This window comes from Dermacentor silvarum, chromosome 7 (assembly GCF_013339745.2).
Source record: "Dermacentor silvarum isolate Dsil-2018 chromosome 7, BIME_Dsil_1.4, whole genome shotgun sequence".
Classification (NCBI taxonomy): Eukaryota; Metazoa; Arthropoda; class Arachnida; order Ixodida; family Ixodidae; genus Dermacentor; species Dermacentor silvarum.
This window is the reverse complement of record NC_051160.1, coordinates 10,091,374-10,114,796: the sequence shown is the minus strand read 5'-3', so window position 1 is coordinate 10,114,796 and position 23,423 is coordinate 10,091,374. Positions and strand designations below refer to the sequence as shown.

The 23,423-nt window shown below is 48.6% G+C and overlaps 1 protein-coding gene across 1 annotated transcript in view; it reads left to right on the top strand.

Annotated features, from left to right (window-relative positions):
• Window positions 1-23,423, top strand: part of LOC119457536 (rho-related GTP-binding protein RhoU-like) — a 115,748-nt gene that overhangs the window by 13,627 nt on the left and 78,698 nt on the right. Inside the window, exon 2 of the mRNA XM_037719137.2 lies at window positions 14,063-14,121. Within this exon, the coding sequence (XP_037575065.1) occupies window positions 14,063-14,121 (59 nt within the window). The remainder of the gene's footprint in view (window positions 1-14,062; window positions 14,122-23,423) is intronic.

Genomic DNA, 23,423 nt, shown 5'->3' with positions numbered 1-23,423 from the left:
ACTCCATTTCTTCCTCCTTATCTCCAATATACCATGCAGCTAGTGGCGTCAGCTGCTTTATCTTCGCCGCTGTCTCCCCATTTCTTAATGTTCTTCAACCTGTCAATTTCCGTTAGAACAATCGCTCTCCTTGTGCGTCCTTCAAGCGTATTCGTTAACGCGCGTACGTACGAAGGAGCGCACTGATTTATTCTGCCAGCCTTTGACGAGTGATGCCGATGACAGAGGCATTCGTGGAGACGGGGGGAGTTCGTTCTAAGAACGAGGGCGTGGCTCGACAAACTGGTGCTGCAACATCGACGACGACAACGACGGCTTGTGCGAAAGCCGCCACGCGTTTTTTGTTTGTTCGTTCGTTCGTTTGCTTGGTTGCTTTTCTTTTATTGTTTATTCGGCGTTGTTAATTCCCACCGGAATCCCTGCGGCAGCCTGTATTCTTGCTGTTCCGCAGCCCCAAGCGTGCCTAATAGACGCGTGCCGTCCTTCATCGCTTTTGTGTCCGCATGAATGCACAGCTTTCTGGCGAGCTGCTGCTGACCGACATTTCTCGCTCTCACCGTCCTCCTCCTATTTCTCTCTCTTAATCTCGATGTCTAAGCCGCCAAGAATGCGGCTCGGCGGCCCGGAGCGAGGGATTATGAGCCGTTCGCCAAGCTGGATTATCGATAAATGGCCTCTGGATGCTTGCCCGAAACTGTGCAGGAGGGCGGGGGGGGGGGGGGGGGGATTTCGCACTTCTCTGTCATTTCGTGGTCGGTGGCATTTAAAGGCGTTTTGCCTCGGGATCACTGTCGACTTACGTGAAGCTGGCCGCTTCTGAGAGTTACGTGGTATCGGCATTAGATCGATCGTTCTGAGAAGGCTTCTCGTGGAAGACCTAAATGCCCTTGGCGAGGATGAAAATAGCGATGGTATTCATGCTTACGTGGCGGAGAACATGCCTGTTATTGATTTCTGAAATCGAGGGTCTGACGAGAAGAGAGAGAGAGAGAATAAACATCTTTAATGTCTAAATGCAGAGTGATGATCAAAACATACATCTGACGAGAAGAACATGGCAAAGATTTACACACGTTTCGAGTGTGCATAAGCCTCCCCTGTGGGGAGCCGAAACGTCTTTTATTTGAATGTATTTTTACATTTGTCGGCGCTGTGTGTTTTATTAACTTTTTTATTGATTTGTTATTCAACGACAAAGGCTGTTCCGCTTCACTAACTCGGTTCGAATGTAATTGTTTTGGAATTACGTACTCTCCTATGCACGAACGCCTCGGCACTATAGGTTTGGGCGACACGGATGCGTTTGACGCTGTATGCGATTTCCTTCAAGCTGGAATAAACGCTTACCTTATTAATTTTTTTTCTTTCTTCGCTCTCCCTGTTATATTTCTTTCAAATCACTCTCTGTTTGAACTGTTCAATAAATCTTCTTGCTATTTCTTTGATGTGGAATTGTTCCTTCCATCTGCTCTGACTACTCAATTTCACACTGTTCTTCCCAGTTTTACAAACTTCTAGCTCACAGCTTCGTTCCTGTATAGTTGTTATGTGTGCGTCTCCTACAACCACCCGATTACTGGCCCATATCCCCCAATGTGAGTACTTGTCATATTTCAGGCTCATCATCACCATTGCTTCATGTCAGATACATGCATAAATATACGCACCTAGCAGACTAGAACTCAAATATGAGTTGTTGAGAAGGGGGGTCAGTGCGTAAACATGACGATTACTTTTGATTCAACCATTCCGCCGACATATACAACATACACCCGGCTGCTGCATGAAAGCGTATTGCATGCGTAGTACAAATATGTGCGCAGTGGAAATACTAGTTTAACACATGGTGCGATATATAGCTGGGTATATGGGAACGGTGAGTGGTGCTTCTTATTGTCTTCAAGTAGAGCTCTTAAAGCCAAAGACTGTGCGCTTCGTGGCGAACGGTATGACAATGATCCACTAGCAACATGGCGAAATCCTGGCGCAGTAAGCGAGGTTTAGTATGTGGGCAGACCCTGTAGTAAGGGCGCGCCTATGTGCCTAATTTCTGCGTACTCATAGGTGCAGCTCAGTTAAAGTGTAGGACAAAGTGCAAGGAGAAAGCGAACCGTCATGAACGTTACTTCCGTCCTTCGTACAGTCGAGCGCCTCGATACAACGAACGTATCTACAAGGAAAAAGACCCGTACAACGAAGGAATGCTTCTGCCCCGTTTCTATTGCGAGTTGTTCGGTGTGCGACCTTTATACAACGAACTGACCGGTATAACGAATGATTTCGAAGGCCCCAAGCAGTTCGTTATAAAAGGCCTTCGACTGTATATATCCATTGCGCAGAAGGGGCGAGTCCACGATAATATACTCTTCACGCTGTCATAGCAACGGAAGTATAGCGGAAGACGCGGCATTCCTGCATACCCGGATGTGCCGCTGACCCAGCACACTTCCTCGCCGGCTTCCTTTTCTTCCGGTTTCGTCTTTTTCACGCGCACGACCGCGCTTTCGCCGATGGGTGCACGTGTAGTTATAGGCACGGCGGGCGCTTCTCGAAGCGTCATTCGTTTCGAGAGCGCCGGCATCCGTGAGTGGTACGCCCTCCTTTGTTCGAGAGGGGAGTATACTTTGTGCAGTAGCTAAATAGCTGAGCGTAGCGCGCTCTCGATCTCAAGCGTTGCTCGCGCTTTTCACGGGAGTGCCATGGACGACAGCTGCCGTCGAGCTGCATACGATGTGTCTGTGTGTACAAATGCGTGCAGTGTTCTGAAAGCTATGCGTGCGAGCCCCGGCCCGCAATGACGCGGCCGCCGCATGAAGCCCACGCGAGAGACGGTGCCGTCGATTTTTCTGACAGTGCCTGCTTGACGCGTGCGTGCAGCGTAGAACGGAAGCCTGTGCTGTAAACAGATTTGCACCCTTAAGGGTGTCTTCTGTCTATAATTGACACCCTTACACCGTGTACCGGGGGCAAGGGTGCGATTTATAGACCGATTCGCTCCCTCGCGGTCTCTGAAGGGTGTAAATCGGTGTACAGTGTGAGATAGACACAGTGACGAACACTTTGTGTGTGTGGATGCCTTATGTGAAAGTAGGTAGGTATATAGGGTAAACGGTGCTTTGACGAGAGAGTTTTGGAAAGCATGCCCTGGGTGATAGATGCTTAAATGATGAGGTTAGAATTATAACGACAGCAATCTACGCTTTAGCGAACACTAAACACACTTGGAAGAGAGCGAGAAAAGAAGGGGGGAGGGGGGGGGGGAAGGCACGACAACAATGCACGCAGTCATTGCACATAACTCGAGGTGCAGTGAAAACTGAATTCGTCCAATTGCTAGCGCAGTTGTTGCTGCGTGCGCGTTAGGTAAACCTCTGTGTCTCTCACCCTGTTGTTCGCTACAAGCTTGTGATCACGAACCAACCTATTCCAACAAACTGATAATGTACATTCTCGTGAACTTCGAACGACCTCTCGCCTTGCCTTCTTCCATTCCTAATGTTCAATGATTTGGCGCCGTCGCTTTGTGACTTGCTTCTGCCGCGTCCCCGCGTCCCCATAGCAGCAAAGGCTGGGCCGATGTGTAACTCCTCGAACGTTGGCCCACTGCGGAACAAGCGCTGGCGCAGGAGGCGCCAAGGCAATTTGAATGCGCAAGTAAAATATGCTGACGTCGTCCGGTGTAGGGAAGATACGAAAATGGCACGGAATTTTGAATGACATAATACACGTGACTCTATGAACATTTTGCGTTAACCCGACCATGCAGACGTCCAGCCAAGCTCTCGTTCTGTCCGTGGTCATTGCGAGGAGCGCGTACGGTGGATACCATTGTCAGGTCAGAAGCTGCAGACACGGACACGTATACATTCAAGATGAGTGATCAATTTGCTGACGCGAAATCGTAGCGTCTACTATACTTCTAACAAAAATTCCCTTCGCTTGCTAGGCTGTGCGTGATGGCGCTGCTTCTGCCGAGCGAAGTTTCGGCGCTGGTTTGCCCGCAAGTCCGCAAACGTTGGCCCTAGTCGGTTCTATATTGGCACCCAGCTTTCCGCGCTATACTTGGGAATTTCGGTTTCTTCCGCGCACGGTCTCCTGGCGAAGCAGCACGAGTTCGTGCAGATTCGGCCTCTTCCTGCAGTTTTCGCTCTGCGCACGATCGGCGGAAATTGCTGACAGCATCCTCGACCGACTGGCCTCCTGCCGCGACCTCTCTCTCGTATCGATGACCGCCTATACCACTCGCAATATACACCACTGCCGCCAGGAGTGTACCATTCTACACGCGTAGCCAAAAATACACGGAAAAGAAAGCGAGAAACAAAGCACGGCACAAACTGAGGTATAGGCAGGTGCGCTCCCTTATATTATACGCTATACCCGTACTCGCTCGAGACGTCTCGATATTCGTGCGAGGCGGGGATATTTTTGGCTCTTCAGGGAAACGCGTGCTCGGTCCGTTTATTGTTGCTGCAGACGCTAGCAGGCCTGCGATCTTGCCCTATACGGCAGTGCACCGTCGGCGTCAAAAAGTTACACTAGGCAGGACCCGAGCAAAAAAATGCTGAATGTAGTATTTCCTCAACCTCCATGGTGGTATTCGGATTTCCAGCCTCTATATGCGAACAACTTGTACACTGTGGTGTTGTAGTGTGGTTTCTTGCTGGCTAGAATCGCAAGCTGCGCGGTATAATGGCAATCTTTTCTCAGATCCCAGGATTCGTAAACTTTTGACGTCGACTTTACTTCCGTTCTTTTTTCTCTCTCTCTCTCTCTCTCTCTCTCTCTCTTGATTTCGTTTCTTCGAATTGTCTTCTCAGGCGTCATGCAAAGAATGCGACTCAGCTAGAAGTTGTACTTTTACTAGTAGCTAGCTAGTACGTATATACAGGGTGTCTCACTTAACTTGGGCCAAACCTTAAAAATATGCAAATGCTACCTACGTAGCTGGACAGGACCAAGGTAATGTTTGCCATCGCTTGGAAATACTCATATTATTTTTTGCATTCCGCCTAATTGCATAACTAGTATTAATTAATCAATGAACTTCTCAGATATTATAATTAGAAAGTGTCAATGAAAAAATTGTAGAGAAAGATGAGAAGCCCGCGAATACACGTGAAGTGCTTCCAACGGGCAGTCTCGCGGCAAACTTGCACGTATTCGCGGGCTTCTTTCACCCACGGAAAAACGCTCTTATGTAGCGCGTATTGAGCAACAGAAGGCTGTATCGGGAGCTTCTCATGTTGCTCTACAATTTTCTAATTGACACTTTTCATCTAATTATAATATTTGAGAAGTTCATTGATTAACTAAAACTAATTATGTAATTAGGCGGAATGCAAACAATAATATGAGTATTTCCAAGTGACGGCAAACAACATTACCTTGGTCCTGCCCAGCTACGTAGGTAGCCATTTGCATATTTTCATGTTTGGCCCAAGTTAAGTGAAACACCTTGAAATAGCAGTCGTATAGTACCAGTGCCAGCAGTCTATAGCAGAGGCAGCTAGTACTTGTGCTTAGACTATATGTAGCTAATACATAGTATAGCAGTAGCTGCTGCAGCAGTTCGTAGTATGTTTGAGAAACCCGGTTGATATAGACTGATATACTTCCGCATGCTCTCTTGTTCTTTGTCCATTGTTGCCGTCTATATAGGCTAGCCTATATGCGGCCGGTATACTGACTCCCATTCCGCGAGGTACACGGAACGAGGCCTCGCGGAAGCTGGTCACGGTATAGCAGGCCGCAGAAGATGCTGAGCTCCGAACGCGCTATTGTATCGCTGTTTCCGCTCCTTGGTTTACTTCCGACTGAATACACAATCGCCGATAATCGCCCTTTGTCACCGCTGATGCGTTCCGAAGCGTTTAATGCAATAGCATTTTACAGGACCGTCACCGCACCTGTCCTTCGTGATGACGCAAAACTCTCGGCGTGCCCGATCCTGCAGATACACTGTCACCTAATTTGCACCAGGCTTTAAAACCAGAAAAGCGTGTAAAGCCATCTTTAACTCACAACTCTACACCTTTTTGGGTGTAAGTGGACGAGTTATAGATCAATTTACACCCTTTCGTGGTTTTAAGGGTGCGAACAATTTTGCAGTGTATACAGTGTCATCTAAGGCACGGGTGTTGGGCGGACCTTTGTAACCTTTGTACCAGCGCACGATACTGCGCGTGTGTGCGTCGCCGTATAGGGGTTGTAATGCGACAGGGACCGCTATAATGACAAAATAAAGGTGAATGGTTAATCACGCCTTGTGATTCGGAACTGCAGGCGTCTTGCTGTTGCCTGAGTGATGGATTATGCCTGAGTGATGCGGAGCGTATACTGTATACAGTCGAACCCGGAAATACCGAACCCACATATAACGAATTATTGTCTATAACGAACAGCTGTAAAATCTCACACTGGTACGTAACAACCGCTTAGGTATACAGATACACATTACGGGCGATGGAAACAAGAGAGAGAGATGTTGCACTGGTAGTCGGAGACAGACTGCGTTCCAATGCTCGCCGTATAGACGGCTATATAAGTAGACAGATGTAACCTGAAAAAGCGGTCAAATTTATAAGTCTCTATCGAATTCTTCCGAAGCCGGCGAGAGAGACAGCTTCGCGATGATAGCGTCGAAGTCAAAAGCGATAGAGAGGTATACTTTGATGTGTCCAAACAAAACGGCGGCTGAGCGGAACACTTACCACCGTACTCAGAAATGCATCTTAACTTGAAGCCCGTCATTCACTTGGAACTAAATGACGCCTGACGAAAACGTGCCCAGGACACTCATTGCGTTTCCTTGGGCACGTTCGCGACAGGCGTCATTTAGATCAAGTCAAGCATATGTACTTCCATTTAGGGTGCATTTCTGAATACGGGGCTTAGAAACCCGACGAGTTGGTCGCGCCTGCGCACAAGAAAACATATAGCCACGCTTTCTTGGGATAACGCGCACAAAGTCGAGAGTGGGACTTCTGCGGCCGCAACACTTTGGTATAAGTGCCGCAGCGTTACCTGCTATGTGTGAAACGAGAGTACAGTAATATATATATTGTAGGAAACTCAATGGCAACACAACGAGTACGGCGGAAGAAAGCTTTCAGAACAGCGAGTGGATGCGAGCCCGTCCAATGTGCGTGTGGCGGCGTCAAGCGTAGACGGCAGAGAGAGAAAAATGAAAGCAGAATGGAGGGAGGGGGTAGCAGTAAAGAAGCGTGGCTGGGACGCGTGGGAAAAAATCGCCGCACGCTCCGTTATTATGCAGCAAGCGCCGAAGCACGGCTGCTGCTGCCGTGACGCTTCAGCTGGCTCGCCGCCGCGGTGATGCGAGGGTTGCGTTCCGCATACGTGGTTCGAGGGAGCGACTGCGGGCTGGGATAGAGAGGCACATAGAGAGAGAGAGAGAGATTGGGCGAGAAGGTTCGAAACCCGTGGCTAGTCATTTTTGTTCCCGTTCGCCCAGCGCGCCCACCGCCAGCGACGGTGCGCTTTTTCCTCTCTTCTCCTTTCCTGTTAATTGTTTTCTTGGTCATATTTTTTTTTTTGTCTCCGTTCATCTGTCGCTCGCCACCGCCTCCTGCTTGTTACACCTAAGTCGCTGCATAGGAGAAGTGTGCAGGTGAAACTTTACGCTTGCGCGATGAATGATGCGGAGCGTATACTGTATACAGTCGAACCAGGATATACAGAACCCATATATAACGAATTATTGTGTATAACGAACAGCTGTAAAATCTCCATGAACATTCTTGTGTTAAATCTGTATTAGAATTATCTATATATCGATCTTTCTTGTGATCCCTTTCAGATTCGATATATCCGGCTTCGACTGTACGTCGTGACAAAGGATAGCAACACCACCGTAACGTTCCGTCTTTCGTGTAGTCGTCCCGTGCTTGCATGACCGTACAGTGTGATGCACTATAAGGTCTGACGGCGAGCACCTTATTATATATGGCAACGTCTCTGAAGGGAACATCGCCAAAGACGGGGCGAGCAAGCCTCGAAACACATGCACACCCACTGAACGCTTCAGGTGACGTGTGTTTGGCACCAGCTGGTGCCGTTCCTCTTGTGCTGTTCCCTTCAAAAGACAATGGGACGTCTGACAATGTGTGCGCACACCATCGGTGTCAAAAGCTTGTATTGGACGCGAGATCAGCGAAAAGAATGAGTTTCCGCGAGTCCTAAGCACACGCGGCCCGTGTGGGTGTTGTATGCCTGCGCTAAGTATGTGTGCGACCAACCCAGAAGCTACGTTTAAGTACGAAATGAGCAGCAGTGGAGCTTTTCTTGTTTCCTTTTTTTCTTTGTTCTTTTTCTCGTTCGCTTAGCCGAGCCCCGTAATCTTTTGACGCCGACTTTCCAAATGTACGGTTCAGCCCGTCGTGCCCTGAACACGCTTCTCATGCGGACGGGTGCAGGAGATTTCTGATTGTAGTGCTGTGAATGAAGAGAGAGAGAGAGAGAGGGAGTGCTGGCTCGTATGTGCGTGTGTTGCGCTTGCGTGCGTGCAAGCCTGCCAGCTCCCTTATTCCTCGTCGTCAAAGCACCTGTAATTCTATACCGTTCTCGACTGCTTTGTGATTGGCGCCTGAAGAAAGGCTGCCGTCTAGAACAGAAAAGGGCACGAAACACGAGAGAGAAAGGAGACATGTGTGATCTCTCTTGTTCTTCGTGTAGCGCTGATTTCCGTCCTAAATACCGTGCGTACCAACTAGCTAGCCCAAAAGCAAAAAAGAGAAAAAAAAGAGAAGAAGAAAACACTAATTGAATGCTGCTTTTCTTCGCGATCCGTCATTATCACCTACACTTGTGCCGCCCGTTACACCGCTACTGTACTTGCAAACAACCGCGCCGAGCGATATCACGATCGAACAAACGTGTCGACAGAGCAAATCGGCGTTCCTGTTTTATGCTGGAGCGGCGGCGACGACGACTGCGGCCATTCGGGTTCGCCCCCAACGCACGTTTGGTGTCAGAGAAAAGCAAACAGTTTTTGTTTCACCTCTCTCTCTTTCTTACACACGCATGGCCGCATTGTTTGCTCCGGTCAGCCGCGACAGGGCGACACAGCGGTCGGGGCGGCGCCGCGATAGCTGCGGACCACCTCGCCAACGGCCGCGCTATCCGTGCAAAGTCCACAGCGCTGGCCGCGGCCGCTCTGCGCGCAATCTTGCGTAATCTCTCCCCGCGTGCAGCTTACGCAGGCTCGCCAATTCCGTGCAGTGCAGCGGAGGCCATGTAGCGGGCGGCTCTCGTGACAGCCAATCCGTAACCGGAGTCGAAGCCGATACAGTCGAACGCCTTTATAACGAAGCGCTTGTGGCCTCCGAAATCATTCGTTATACACGTCACATCGTCGTAAAGGTCGCGCACGGCACACCTCGCAATCCATTGGAACCGGGACAGAATTATTCCTTCGTTATACAGGTCATTTCGTTGTATAGAGGCGTTCATTTGTAGAGGCGCTCGACTGTGGGCAGAAGGGAGTATAAGTGCAGTAGAATAGAAAGTTGGGCGAGTACGGTATATCTGGCATTTTGTAACAACAGCGCCAACAGACGATCGACACACAGAGATGAGACCGTACGTGGCCCACTACGTCTGTATGTGTTGTCCGTGTTACTGTTGTTGGCACAAAGTATATAAGTAGTATGTGACGAAGGCCCTGAGCTGTTCGAAGCGTTCCGATCCGTGATATACGGCGAGCATTCACTGCGGATTGCGGCTCTGCCTCGGAACGATGACTACGAGAGAGAGAGGGAGCATTCTCAGAGGTATATATATACCAAGCTCAGAGCCGTTCGGACAAACAGTTACAATTGTCGGCATCAGTCACTATGTATATATACTTCAAATTATTACGTGACGAGGGGCCTCCACGTTCGCGTTTAAGTTCCCCCGTGTGCCGTAGAGCGATGTGCTCGAATTAAAGAAAAACAAAGTACATCGTGCTCACTGCGCGCTGTAAAATATAGTATAACCGTTCCGTGAAACTTCCATTGTTGTGCCGGCGTCGCATGGAGGGCAACTAGGCGTGAACAATAGTCCACCGTTATGCTGGTTGGCTGCATGGTGACACCACCCTTACTGCACGGAATACGTGAGCCACACACACACACGTGCACCATACCCGAGGTCCAGAATCGCTTCGCTGTTGTGCGCGGGCGATTGCCCGTGTGTGCTTTTCACGTGGCGCAACCGAGAGGTCGTCGCGACGACTTGAGAGCGCTAAGTACATATATAAGCCGCATCTTGGACAACCGTGCGACGTCCTTGCTATCCTGCTTTGATGTGAGCGCGTCAACAATGACTGTCTGTGGTTCATCGCGCTTTTGCCAGTATAAAAGCTAGCGGTATATCCTCCTGAGACTATATCCTCACAGCTACGTGAAATAATCGCTCTTCAAGGTGGTTTTTATTGTCTACTGTTATGTTATGAACTTGAAAAACAATTTTTTTTTTAATTTAGATACCACGGTTAGATGGGGCCGAAAACTGCGTCTCCCTGTACGTGGACATTTCCTCATGTATTATGCTATGGTAAAAACTGCATTTCATTGCTTAAACGCATGATATGAAGATGGAACTACGTGTAGTACATTGCCATATTGCTGGCGCATCCGGTATTTTCACGCAATCTCAGTGGTGTCGAAACACACCTCACAGTTGCTTTCGGCCGTCTGTGATGAGAGGTCTAGATCAATCGACTCCCTCAGCTACCATGGTAGTGAAGATACAGTACACAAGGATTTGTCCGATTTTCGTACTCGTAGCTTCAGACGTTCATGCGGTGTTATTTAATATGCTTCGCGTATCTTTGTAAATTTGCGAACAATCATTTTTTTATAAAGGCATGGAGGCAATTAGTTCATGCGCACATGTTCCTATAATCATTGCGAATCGTTGCGTTTAAAATACATTTTTTTTTCCTAAAACGATGAATTTGCCAAGTCGCGATGCTATTTGAAGCCAGAAGGAGAAATGTTTGACAAATCCGTGTACTATAGCCTGTCATAGATCCCCATGCAGGGGTGCTATATTCTGCGCATTGACAAATTCCGCCGTATACAGCTGAATTCGCCATTTTGCGAGCTCTGATTGGCCCAGAGGGACGATACGGTCTCTCTGATTGGCTCGAAATGCCGCCATGACAAATCTGCCGCCATCCTGATTATATATAGCACCCCTGGCTGAATCGCTATACTTTGCCGCTCGCGTCACGCGCTAGCGCCACATTTCGCTCTATAAATTTTGGTGGGATACTCTGTGACAGCTATATCCCAAACGGCAGCGGTGTATATGCGGGACAAGTTATAGCAGGATCGCTGAAGCTTGTCAGGTGATTGTCGGCGCCTGCTCCAGGTCTGACTCAACCGCGCGAGATATCGCGGCGGCTTGGCCACACGACGTGCGTATACATATAAAATAATGCCCCGTCTGGATCGGTATCTTTGTTATTCGCTTTCGGCGTGCTTTTTGCTTATCGCGTTCGCGCGCTCCGAGTATACAGCCTGCATCGTGCAGCAGTTTGTTATCTCGTCCCACTGGGACATATACAGTGCACGCCAGCGATAGCGCTGCGAAGATACGCAGGGCTTCCCTTCGTGCCGACGGCGGAGAGAGCTATAAGTCCGTGTCGATCGCTTGGCCTCCTTGGATCAAACGTAATATCAGTGCTTGTAAAATGACTTGCGATATACGAGGGCAGATCCGTACATATATATATATATATATATATATATATATATATATATATATATATATATATATATCTACTCGATTCTAACCAACGAAACGTTTCTTCTGTTACACTGTAAACGATTCGGACGTGACCTCGTTTGACGACTTTGGCTGTCCCGAAAATATCATTTCTTGTTATATCATCCGTCTATGCTGTGTCATTTGAGTGTTGCATTATAGGCACATTGAAGCGGCCAGAGGGCGCTATACGACTGTTCCATTTTTCACCCGCGGCCCATTGCGTCGCCGACGCCGGCCGCTACAAGGATGCGAGGAGAATAAAACAGGACATTCCAAACGACGACGACTCACGCTTCATCGCTCGTTTGAATGTTACGAATTGAGATTTTGCCAAGCTCAAGAAGCTCCAGAACCTTCGCGTTTCTCGGCCCCTCGTATAGCAAGCGTGCTCAGTCATGCGGAGCATGCGCACGTTGATATTGTCGAATGTCGGACAACACTCTTGTCTCGCGATAAGCTATCGCAGGTGTCACGGCACTTGTGCAACTGCCTGCGTCACTTCCGTTTTGCCTCCACCGCCCTCTAGGATGTGTGTTCTGGAGCTGCTGTCGCTACGGGGGAAAAAGAGAGAGAGAAACGAAGCCTGGGGTGTTATACGCCCTAACACCACGATCTGATTATGTTGCACGCCGTATTGGGAGACTTCGGATTAACGGACCACATGAGGAGTTCCTTAACGGTACGAGAGCGTATTTTGCATACGTCCCCATCGGAATGCGCACAGCCGCGGCCGGGATCGAACCCGGAACCTCATGCTCACCAGCGCAAAGCCATAGCCACTGAGCCAAACCGCGCCGGATCTGGCTTTGGAAAGCTTTAGTATTCTGCGTATACGTGTGCGGAATAATAAACCAGTTGGAAGTTGACGCCAGTATCGTATAGTCTATCGTATAGTATTTACTCTGGCGGTAAATATGTCTTAGTAAACACTGTAACTAGGTCAAGAACAATTTTTTTTTGTACATAGGTATTCATTACGGAAAGAAACTCCATGGTAAAGCCATGTCTTACTGCTAACCATATACTCACCCGTACAGACCGGTCGCGATGGCCTAGTTTGGTATACGGCTTGGATCCGTCGCTGCCCGCGAGGTCGTGTGTTGGATTCCCGCCCGTGGGGACTTCGAAAAAAGGACACCGCTCGTGAATACAACACTTTGGGTGAATAACGTTAAAAGAACCCCACTTGTCCAAATAAATACGTAGCCCCCTACTTTGTATACGGAGTGTGTAAATAGCCCGCAGTGACTCTTTGGGCCGGTAAAGGGCCACTAATAGATCAAATTAACCATTGAGCAGTGTCGCGTTTGTCGCCTGCAACTCTCCATTCATTGCTGCCCAATGAAATTTCGACCTCCGCTGAACTGTGTCTACTCTTTTTTCTTATTTGTATTTGTAACGGTAATGCTCTTTGAGCGTTTCTTTTTATGGTATATTTAAATATTTTTTTCTCCAGTACGCTGACGCAGCAGCCACAACGGACAGAGAGCGCAGAGCATTAATCAAAACCAGCTAAATCGTTTGAAAAATTTAAAGCAATAGTTTCTTCGCGCATGTGACGTCACAGTGCCTGTGACGTGTGCCTGCTTGTCATCAATTGTGGTTCTGTCGTACACGTGCGGCATTATGCCCTTACAGGATTCTTGACGGGGACCGCCAGCGCGAAGCCTCCGCATTAACCTTAACAACCACCACAGGGTTCTTTAACTGCCGCTGCAAGTCTAGCCGTGCGGGCGTTCTCACATGCCGCACCGATCGGAATGGGACCGACGCGGGTGGGATTCGCTCCCGTGACCTCGGGCTCAATAGGGAGCTTTAGCGTGTGTGGTATTACGGCAAAGGTGGGCGGTTTGCGCGGTTTGCCGGGTGGACGGTTTGTCGGGTGGGCGGAGGCGTAAACGCGGGTGATGATGATGATTATGAGCAAACGTGGGCGGTTGCCGGTATATAATAATAATAATAATAATAATAATAATAATAATAATAATAATAATAATCCACGTTAACGTGGATGATGACGGTTTACAGGCATCCCCTTGGAAACGGGGCGGTGACAGATAGTCACCCAGCGTGCTTGAGTTAATCAGTTATGCTATACATGATTGTCGTGGCTGAAGTGGTGGCCCGCAGTCAAACACAAAGCATACACTGCAGTAACCAAATGTATCCTACTCCGGCTTGACACGTGTTCTTCTGTGTCCATTGCTTGCTTTTCGTACTACGAGTGAACGAATACTATTAACTCGTATATTCACACATTCCTTTCATTTTTCTTTCTTACCAGTGGTGGTGACAGTGGACAACCAGCCGGTACGTCTGCAGCTCTGTGACACGGCGGGACAGGTGAGCAACGTTTACTTGTGTCTTCGAAACAGTATTCCTTGCGCTCGTGTTTGTGTGGAATTCTATCCGTCAACCTTCTCAGGAAAGTGACGACTCTATTCCGATGCTAGTTCCTTTTCTCGCTTCGTCAATGCTTCGATGCGGCGATCTATTCCTTTTAATCGCCGCAGATCGGCTTGCCGTCAGCAGTGGCGGATAAAAAAAAGGGAAATAATCGAGCGAAATTGAATCCGTACGTTGTACAGACCCACAGTTCTTTGGCGTTTTGTGATGACAGTCGTCATCAATTTACTCGATGTCCTAATTTTTATCAATGGTTTTCACGAATAGCCATCCTATAGAATGGCAGACAAAAGTGTATACACTGTACCGCGGATCACTATATATATGCCTATATATATATATATATATATATATATATATATATATATATATATATATATTATTCTTGTAGTGCGACGCTTTGAATGACAACACGAATAATTTTGCCTCCGTGTAACCTTCGCGCTCAACAAATTAGTTTCTGCGGAAGTTCTCAAAGACTAAGAGTATTCATTTAAAAAAATGTACTAATAAACTTTCACTCCGATGTGTCACCCACGTCGCAGTTGGCTGTGTACATCTTTGTGCCTTTTGCTTCTCGCTAGTTTGAGCTAAAAGCACGGACTCCGCTGTTCGCGTTCCAATCGCGAGGTGCTGTACGCAATTCAACGCAGTCTCGCCTCTTAAAATTTGGCTTCACGCCGATAACGGTTATCGCCAACAACGTTTTGAAAAAAAGAAAAAAAGAATTACTACAACCAAGACACTAACTTGCGCAAACCATGGCAAAAAAAATAATAATAATAAAGAACGGAAGCTTTAACAGGCCGTTTCGACAAAGCTTGGCCGTAGCTGCACCCCGCAAGACATTTAACGGAGGCTGTACGTGAGCATATACGAATACTCAAAGACGGGCTGCGGAAGGTCAAGACCGGTACACGCCATAGGATCCGCCCGAATTCGCGTACCTATATATCAGCGGGTTTCGAAACTTAGCCGGCACTTAGTCGGGATGGGGGGCGAGGGGGCGGAGCCACGTGACCCGGGATAGACTCTCGCTCGGGCCTTGCTTCTTGGTATATCCCGACAGCCCCCATTCTTAATCCAATAAACCCCGGATGAGAAAAAAAGGTGAGGGGGTTGAAACTTCTTCCGGATTCCCCGCCCTAAGAGTTACGGCGTCACTGGACCGGCAGTGACGTGGCGTGCCCTCGTGATTGCTTCGCAAGAAGAACGATGCACTCTCTTCCGGGGCTGTGGGAGCATCTTGAGGAGTCGTCGTCGTCGTATATATAAGGCGCCATTAAGTAACCCCTCCCCCTCGGCCCCCTGCAACCTTCGCGCGTATAAATGTTCTCTCAGGGATGGAGTTGATCTCTATGCACTCCCGTTCGCACCAATTTCCGTGCACTACAGCGAAAGCTATATATAGGACTGGCGTGAGCCACAGAGTTTCCCTATTTAAAGGGAAACTGAGACATCCACCCAAATGTAGCAATTTGCTACAATGGAAACCCAACCGGGTTCCTCGAAAGAAAGCCTCGCAGTTGAAGAAAAATTCGTCCTGGTCCGGGACTCGAACCCGGGACCACCGCCTTTCCGGGGCAGCCGCTCTACCATCTGAGCTAACCAGATGGCTAGCAGATGGCAGGGCGAAGTCGAATTTGTCGACAACTCGAAGCAAAGGCAAGTGTATGACGTGATAGTTCAGCGGAAATCCGCTAGGTGGAGATGTCCCGGACCAGGACGAATTTTTCTTCAACTGCGAGGCTTTCTTTCGAGGAACCCGGTTGGGTTTCCATTGTAGCAAATTGCTACATTTGGGTGGATGTCTCAGTTTCCCTTTAATTACTTATCTCCACCTAGCGGATTTCCGCTCCACTATTACGTCAGAGTTTCCCTATATACGGAAATTTGTTAGGCCGAACTCTGGGGCTTAGATCGTCCCGCTATATCACGGGATTGATTGGTAATACACGGGTTGATTTATAATTAATCGTCTGGCTTGAGTCTTTCTTGTTGCTTTACCTGTTTGCATCACGCTTTATCTTTCTCAACGTTCGAAGAATATTTTTTTTCTCAATAAGTATCTGTGCACGCGCGTATTCACTGCGAATAGTCGCATTCATAAACGCAGTATTTCGTTAAAAGTGATCAATTAGCGATGTCGCAAAGAAGGACAAAGTTTATGTTCAAATACGTGTGCAACCCATTAACCCCCCCTCCCATTCTTGATGGCTGGACCTCCCTGCCTGCGGCTCCCGTACGTACGGACACTAGCGCCACATTTCCCCCTAGTGATTTGTTTAGGAAAACCTGCGGTGTCAGCCAGTCTGTATAGTTTACGAGAGAAGGCAGCTGCAGCGTGTTCCAAAGAAGTGGAGAAAGGAGAGCTCGCCCCTTGTGCGCTGCTAACCGTTCCGTGAAGCCTTTGCATGCAGTCGACCAGCGTTGTGCGAGGGGCGATCAGCTGAGAGTGACAATGGGCGATTGCTTTTCTACTTATTGTGTAATTTTGTGCACTACCAAATCTCGGTACAATGTCAACTCGCCATTTTCTCAGCTGTGATTGGCACGCGGGGTGCTACGGCCTCTCCGATTGGCTCAAAGCGTCAAAATGGCGGAATTTCACGCAGTCTTAAGAATTGAGTGTATACCGTGTAGCGAGCACTGACGTCATCGACGCCGCCATATTGTTTTACAGCCAGCGCGGTGAAACGTCCCGGCTTATCTCGGGACTTATCTCGGAGAGAGTGCACAGCGGCCGAAGTACTGAATATGACGACAAAATGGCGAATGTGACGTCACATTTGGCTGCTGGATGCCGTGGTTCTGTGGCTTTTATAGGTTGGCTGACGACGTGACCAGCGTAGCTTTCCGTGCGCTGCACGGAATTGGCGGTATATGGATCGCACTTGTCTCGGCTCGTTTTCTTTCTCTCGGTTTTCGGGCGACCGACTCCGCCTTCTCCCATCTGCTGTCTCGTCGGTGTTACAAATGGAGCAGTAAATAAGACGAACGGGGGCCGTCCGCCGGCTCACCGCTGATCTAATGTGTGTTGGCTCGGGCGTGCACTCAAGAATGTGGCGCCTCATGAAAATACATGGACCTGGCCAGGTCTACTAGCGCTTGTGCAGTATAGTGCCGTCGTATACGCGTTTCACGAAGGATTCATTGTGTAGCACGTAGAACCCGATGTGAGTGTGACCCTACTCGCCCCTGCAGAGCGAATCGCTCGAACCGGATTATGGTATACGCCTGTGGATGGCGCGGCTATTGAATTACCAATGTCTCGCGCAGGCTCCCCTGTAGGTAAATGTGACCTGACTCGCTGCCCTGCGGAGCCAATCTCTCGAACCAGATTATACAGTACACCTGTAGATGGCGCAACTATTGAATTACCACTGTCTTGACGGGGTAATGTTGGGGACGATGGCAGCGTTAGTGTATACGCATCGGGTGGTTGGTGCCTGAAGACACCTCGAGAACGTGGCATGACGTGCTTACTGTTGGCAAGGCGTGTTTCTTCGACGTCTTCTTCTTTCTGGGGTTTTACGTGCCAAAACCAATTCTGATTATGAGGCACGCCGTAGTGGAGGGCTCCGGAATACTTTTGACCACCTGGGGTTCTTTAAAGTGTCTTCGGCGTAATTCAATTATGGGGTTTTACGTGCCAGAACCACGATCTGATTATGAGGCACGCCGTAGTGGAGGAGGACTCCGGAAGTTTGGATCACCTGGAGTTCTTTAACGTGCACCTAAATCTAAGTACACGGGTGTTATCGCATTTCGCCCCCATCGAAATGCGGCCGCCGTGGCCGGGATTCGATCCCGCGACCTCGTGCTCAGCAGCCCACCACCATAGCCAGTGAGCAACCACGGAGGCTGTCTTCGACGTATAACATATATACGTTCTAGGTGTGTTTTCGGTTATTAAGCGCTGTTTATAGACCTTCAACGTTCTATTGCTGTTCAGCTGTGAAGCGTATACATCAGGTGACGCTTTCTTTACGTTCTGACGTCTCTGCAAGGTAATTTCCTAGCTTGCGAAAGCAGCTTAAGATATACGAGTGCAATGACGTGCACGTGCTTCCGCTTATGCTGTAGGTATACCGAGCGTATTGTGGTTTTCTTTTAGACGGGAGGAGGAGGAATGTACTGAGTGGTCTGCTGTATCGAGTAAGCACGTAAGCGCTGACAACGAACTTCCGCTCCGGCATTGGCTCTATTTACTTTGCGATGACTGAGCTTCCGTACAACCATAACATGACGTGTTCTTGATGTATATTGACGTATATATGACGTATTATGACGCATATATGACGTATATGTGACGCATTCCAGCATATTGTCTGCGCCTACATACATCTCCGTCACAGCGTATATCCATACGGAAAGTACAATCGTCGAACGATGGAGAACTGCGGGAGTGCAAAGGCGTAAAAAATGCAATTCGATTTAAGTACAATGAGTGACGTTGTTATTTAACACCACAAAGCCCAGCATATATATTATTTTTTTCATGTGCCGAGTATGATGCTTCGAAATTGACGCGCTAGATCGAAGTTTTAAGTTATGAATAGTTCAGAACACCAATTGCTAATTAATGAATCACTATACGAATCGCGTCTCAACTAAAATAGCGTTTTACATGCAGTGTATTTTCCACGGCAGGAAATGAAGGTGAAAGAAATGTTCTAATTTTGCTGGATGTGGAAGGGTGTTTTGACTTTAATCGATACTACTGTATATCCAAAGGAATATCGGGACGGTAGATAAGTGTGTTCGCCGCGGCTCGTGAGTTTGGACGCCCTATGAAAATATCGGGAGAAAAATTAAAGTGAGAGAAAGAGAAAGTAATGTCAGCTGAAGATGTCAGTCCTGCTATATGCAGAGCTTGCTAGTTCAGAGAAGTTCCCATTACGCGGAGAATATAAACAAGTGCAAAAAATCTGTATATTTGAATTTGTGAAAAAAAAAATAGGAGCGAACAAACATGCCAGGTGACTAAACAAAATGTCAAAAATATGCCTTCAATAAAGAAGTAGCGTTCTGCGCAAAATACACGAAGGCCAGAAAGAAAGATAGGACTGAAATCAGACCACCAATTTTTCTTCCCCGCATTTCCCTCACCCTCAGGACAGGGTAGTAAACTGGACGCTCGCCTTGACCTCCCTACCTTTTCTCCCCTTGTTTTCTCTTTCTCTCTCTTCTCCCTTTCGGCCTTGGTGCATTTTGCGCGGCTTGTTCAGTATGAAGCAACTAGTCCCCTAACACCTGGAATGTCCGTGATTCCTGGCTGGCGTAAGTATAACAGCGGGGCGGGCCTTCGACAAAAGCCAGGGTTGTAGAAAGCGCAAAACCGCATTGCGGCCGCTTCCGGCTCGCCGCGCGGCTTAACAGCGCATGCACTTTTTGATGCCGACACTCCCCCCCTCCACCTCTAGAAATTAGCGCCTCATTAGTGGGCTCGGCCGCCGCTGCTAGCGCTCGCTGCTGTTGGCGTGCTGCTGCGTTGGCTGCGTTTATACTCTCCCCTGCCCCGACGGCGTTGTTGCCCCCCCACCCTTTGGCGCGGCTGTAGCTACGTAGCTGGTGCGCTAATGCTCTCGTCGACGAAGACTGCGCGGCTATTTAAGACGGTGCGTGGTGCGCGCCGGCGGGAAATCGTCGTTCAGCAGAGCGTATATGGGAGAGGGTAGAAAGGTTGGGGGTGCACTTCAGGGGTGGAAGAGCGGGATTCCCCTTGCTTCGACTGCGTGCGCTGCTGTTAGTGCGTGCCGACCCCCCACTCCCGGCTCTTCTCTCTCTGATGCTGCAATTGCGTAGCTGCGCACCACCTCACCACGGCGCTGCCCCTCGTGGTCTTTTGGGGAGGGTGCAATGACCTGGGCGACGGAGCGCAGGGCGAAAACGTTAGGCCCGCTGGCGCGGGGTCGGGAAACTGGACCACAGCATCTCGTGCGTGGCGCGGCAGGAAGTGTGTGTGTGTGTGTGTGTGTGTGTGTGTGTGTGTGTGTGTGTGTGTGTGTGTGTGTGTGTGTGTGTGTGTGTGTGTGTGTGTGTGTGTGTGTGTGTGTGTGTGTGTGTGTGTGTGTGTGTGTGTGTGTGTGTGTGTGTGTGTGTGTGTGTGTGTGTGTGTGTGTGTGTGTGTGTGTGTGTGTGTGCGCGCGCGCGCGCTTGCCAGTTTAGTAGAAACGGACAAGTCGAAAGGAAGGCGAAGTAGTCAAAGGCGTGTTTGTAAGTTCTCTAGATTCATCTCCACAAGGATACAACTGTGAAGTATGCGGTCTTTCTACGTCGCGGAGCCAGAGTTGTTCTACAAAAAAGTCTGATTGTCTACCAGATCTACAGTCATCTCCGTAAGCGTGGATCGAGAAGACGTATAACCTGAGAAAAGTCTATGGACTCTCTACATTCATCTCTATAATATAAGGGTGGAGGTAAAAGCTAGTTTACAAAAGTATGTGGTTTTTCTACATTCTTATTTATAAGTACGGATCGAGGAGCCATAGCTGTGAACGGGAGGTCTGTGGACTATTTAGTTTCGTCTATATAAGGTGTGGATCGAGGAGCTGAAGTAGTCTACGAAAAGCCTATGGTTTGTCTGCATTCATCTTTATAGCGGCGAATAAAGAAGGCAAACTAGTCGACAAGAAGCCCAAAGTCGTCTCCATTCATCTCTCTAAGTGTGCAATCCAGGAGCCACAACTGTCTACAGGATCTCTTCGGGATGCCCATTTTCGCCTTACAGGATCTCTTCGGGATGCCTATTTTCGCCTTAAAAGGTGAATCTAATAGCCAATGTTGTCTACGAGCAATCTCTGAACTGCAGAAGTACTGACAGCTTCTTCAGAGTTGGTACTGTTTCATATTAACTTCGTAACGACAGACGACACAAGATAGAACAGATGACACAAGCGCCAATTCTCAACTGGTTTAGTGTGAACTGCCTGTAACACTATAGAGGTTATAACGCAAAGAAGGTTATGCAACGTCGTCTGATCGGAGTATAGATACAGCCGCAATGAATGGTTATGTCTCGGCGTCGTCTTCGCTGCGGCTCGGCAAAGAACTCGACGCGAAAGACCATTACAGGGCGTCGACGTCGGTCGTGTGGAAATCGGCCGCCGCTATGTGTGTTACAGGCCAAGCAGACGAAAAGCTGCAGACGACGGAGCAGAAGGCATCGCCTTTCTTCTTATTCGTCTGGTCGGCCGAGTGCCGTCTGCAATGCAGTCCGCGTCTGCTCTAATGGTGCGGTCGTCTGGTTATGCGGTCTGCCCCCCTTTCCCTATCTCGAAGCTGGCAAGCGCCGCCACGCTGTCTGGAAGGAACGCAAGGTCCTTTGCTTCCTCCTACCACGCTCTCTCCTCTCGCCCTCTAACTACCCCCTCTCTTCCTCAATTCCTCTCTCCTCCTCACCCTTTTCTTCATATCCGTGCAGTGCCGGCTGTAAGTGGTACGTTCGTGCCGAAGCATCGGCGCCGAGAGACGCACGAAGACTTCGTTCTCCTGTGCTTCTCTCTTTCTCTCTCTCCCCCCCCCCCCCTCCCCCCCGCCCGTTCAGACTGCCGTGCCGCTGGCATATACCGTATAGCGTCTTGTAGTAGTCGTATAGCGTCTTGTAATAGTCACGCTTCTTTCTTTTCGGAGCGATAGCGACCGCATTTATTCGTGTGTAGGAATGGCGGCGAGTCCCTCTTTGAAATTGCTACCAGAGTGTGATTTTGCGCAAATTTGTCCCAAGGTCATGAGTTACCGTGCCGTTGGCTGCCGTGCCGAATATTCAGTTTAACTTACGCTTCTTCGGTGCGTGGCCGAATTCACGAATCCTTTTTCGTAAGTTCGCTTTGCCATTTGACCGGCTGACCGTCTTCGGTATAGCAACATGCCCGTTATCACGACTGCCTGGCGGCTGCTCTTATACGAATAGTTCTAAAGTGCTTTGTGTGAGTGTCTGTGTTGTGCGCGGCATAATAGCGGCGCAATGACTTCCGGGTGGGAACCATTCAATAAATGGTGATGTCACTGAACGATGTAATCAACGAATGCAGGCTTATTGCAAGCACTTACTCGGATTAACAGACCGGGCAGTACAAACGTGCGTATAATTCCAATATTTAATAATGAAAAAAAAAGGCATGCGCGTACGTTTATAACACAAGCAGCACGTTGGCAATGTTCCGTAAATAGGAGCAGCAATATAACAAACAGTGGTGCAGAAAGAATGCTTTTTTTAAATATGCAAGTATTGGTAATCCGGCACGAACACGTTTTTTTTTTTTTTTTCGTTTTTTTTTTTTTTTTTTTTTTTTTTTTTCATTGTTTCATCGTCGCTTAGCATAGCCCAGTCAGGTAAAAGCGCGCTCAGGGAAAAGCTGTCTGGCGGAATAGAAAAAAATCGGTTTCTTTCCGTCTTTCTTTTTCTTTTCTTAGTTTACGCTCGAAATTTAGTGAAAGGTATAGGTGAATGCAAATTTTATTTGAGGTGGTAGGTCTTATGTGTGTGTGTGTGTGTGTGTGTGTGTATGCCTCCGTGATGCATGCATATATATAATGAGCACTTAAAGGGAAACCGAGACATCCACCCAAATGTAGCAATTGCTACAATGGAAACCCAACCGGGTTCCTCGAAAGAAAGCCTCGCAGTTGAAGAAAAATTCGTCCTGGTCCGGGACTCGAACCCGGGACCACCGCCTTTCCGGGGCAGCCGCTCTACCATCTGAGCTAACCAGGCGGCTAGCAGATGGCAGGGCGAAGTCGAATTTGTCGGCAACAAATTTAGGTCAAGGTCAAACAAAAAGCACACATACAAAAAAGGCATCTTGCTTACGTTTCTTTCGGCAGCCGTGGCACGCGGCCATCATGAGAGTGAAATGTAAGCAAGTAAACATGCCTTCTTCGTAAGTGTGCTAGCTCCTTATTTCTAAACTGCGTGCTTACCAACTTACAGAACTTTCTTTTTAATTACATTATACATAACATAACTCTATATTGGGTAGGCGAGGCGTGTCTTACAATACAAATTCTGAGGTTCGTGCGTCCCTTTTCGTCCACGCCCTCTGTAACTGCACCGTTCCAAATTCAGTCTCATCGAACGAGCACCGAATTGTGACGTTCCTCCAAGTTGGCGATGCCGACGTTAGGCGATTGCCAGTAGTAACACGCGAGTATATGCGGTATCCTTAGGAGGCGCCCGCGCCTCGCAAGGTCGTTGACTACCGCTACTACCGACACACCGCTTGCCGTCGACGCCG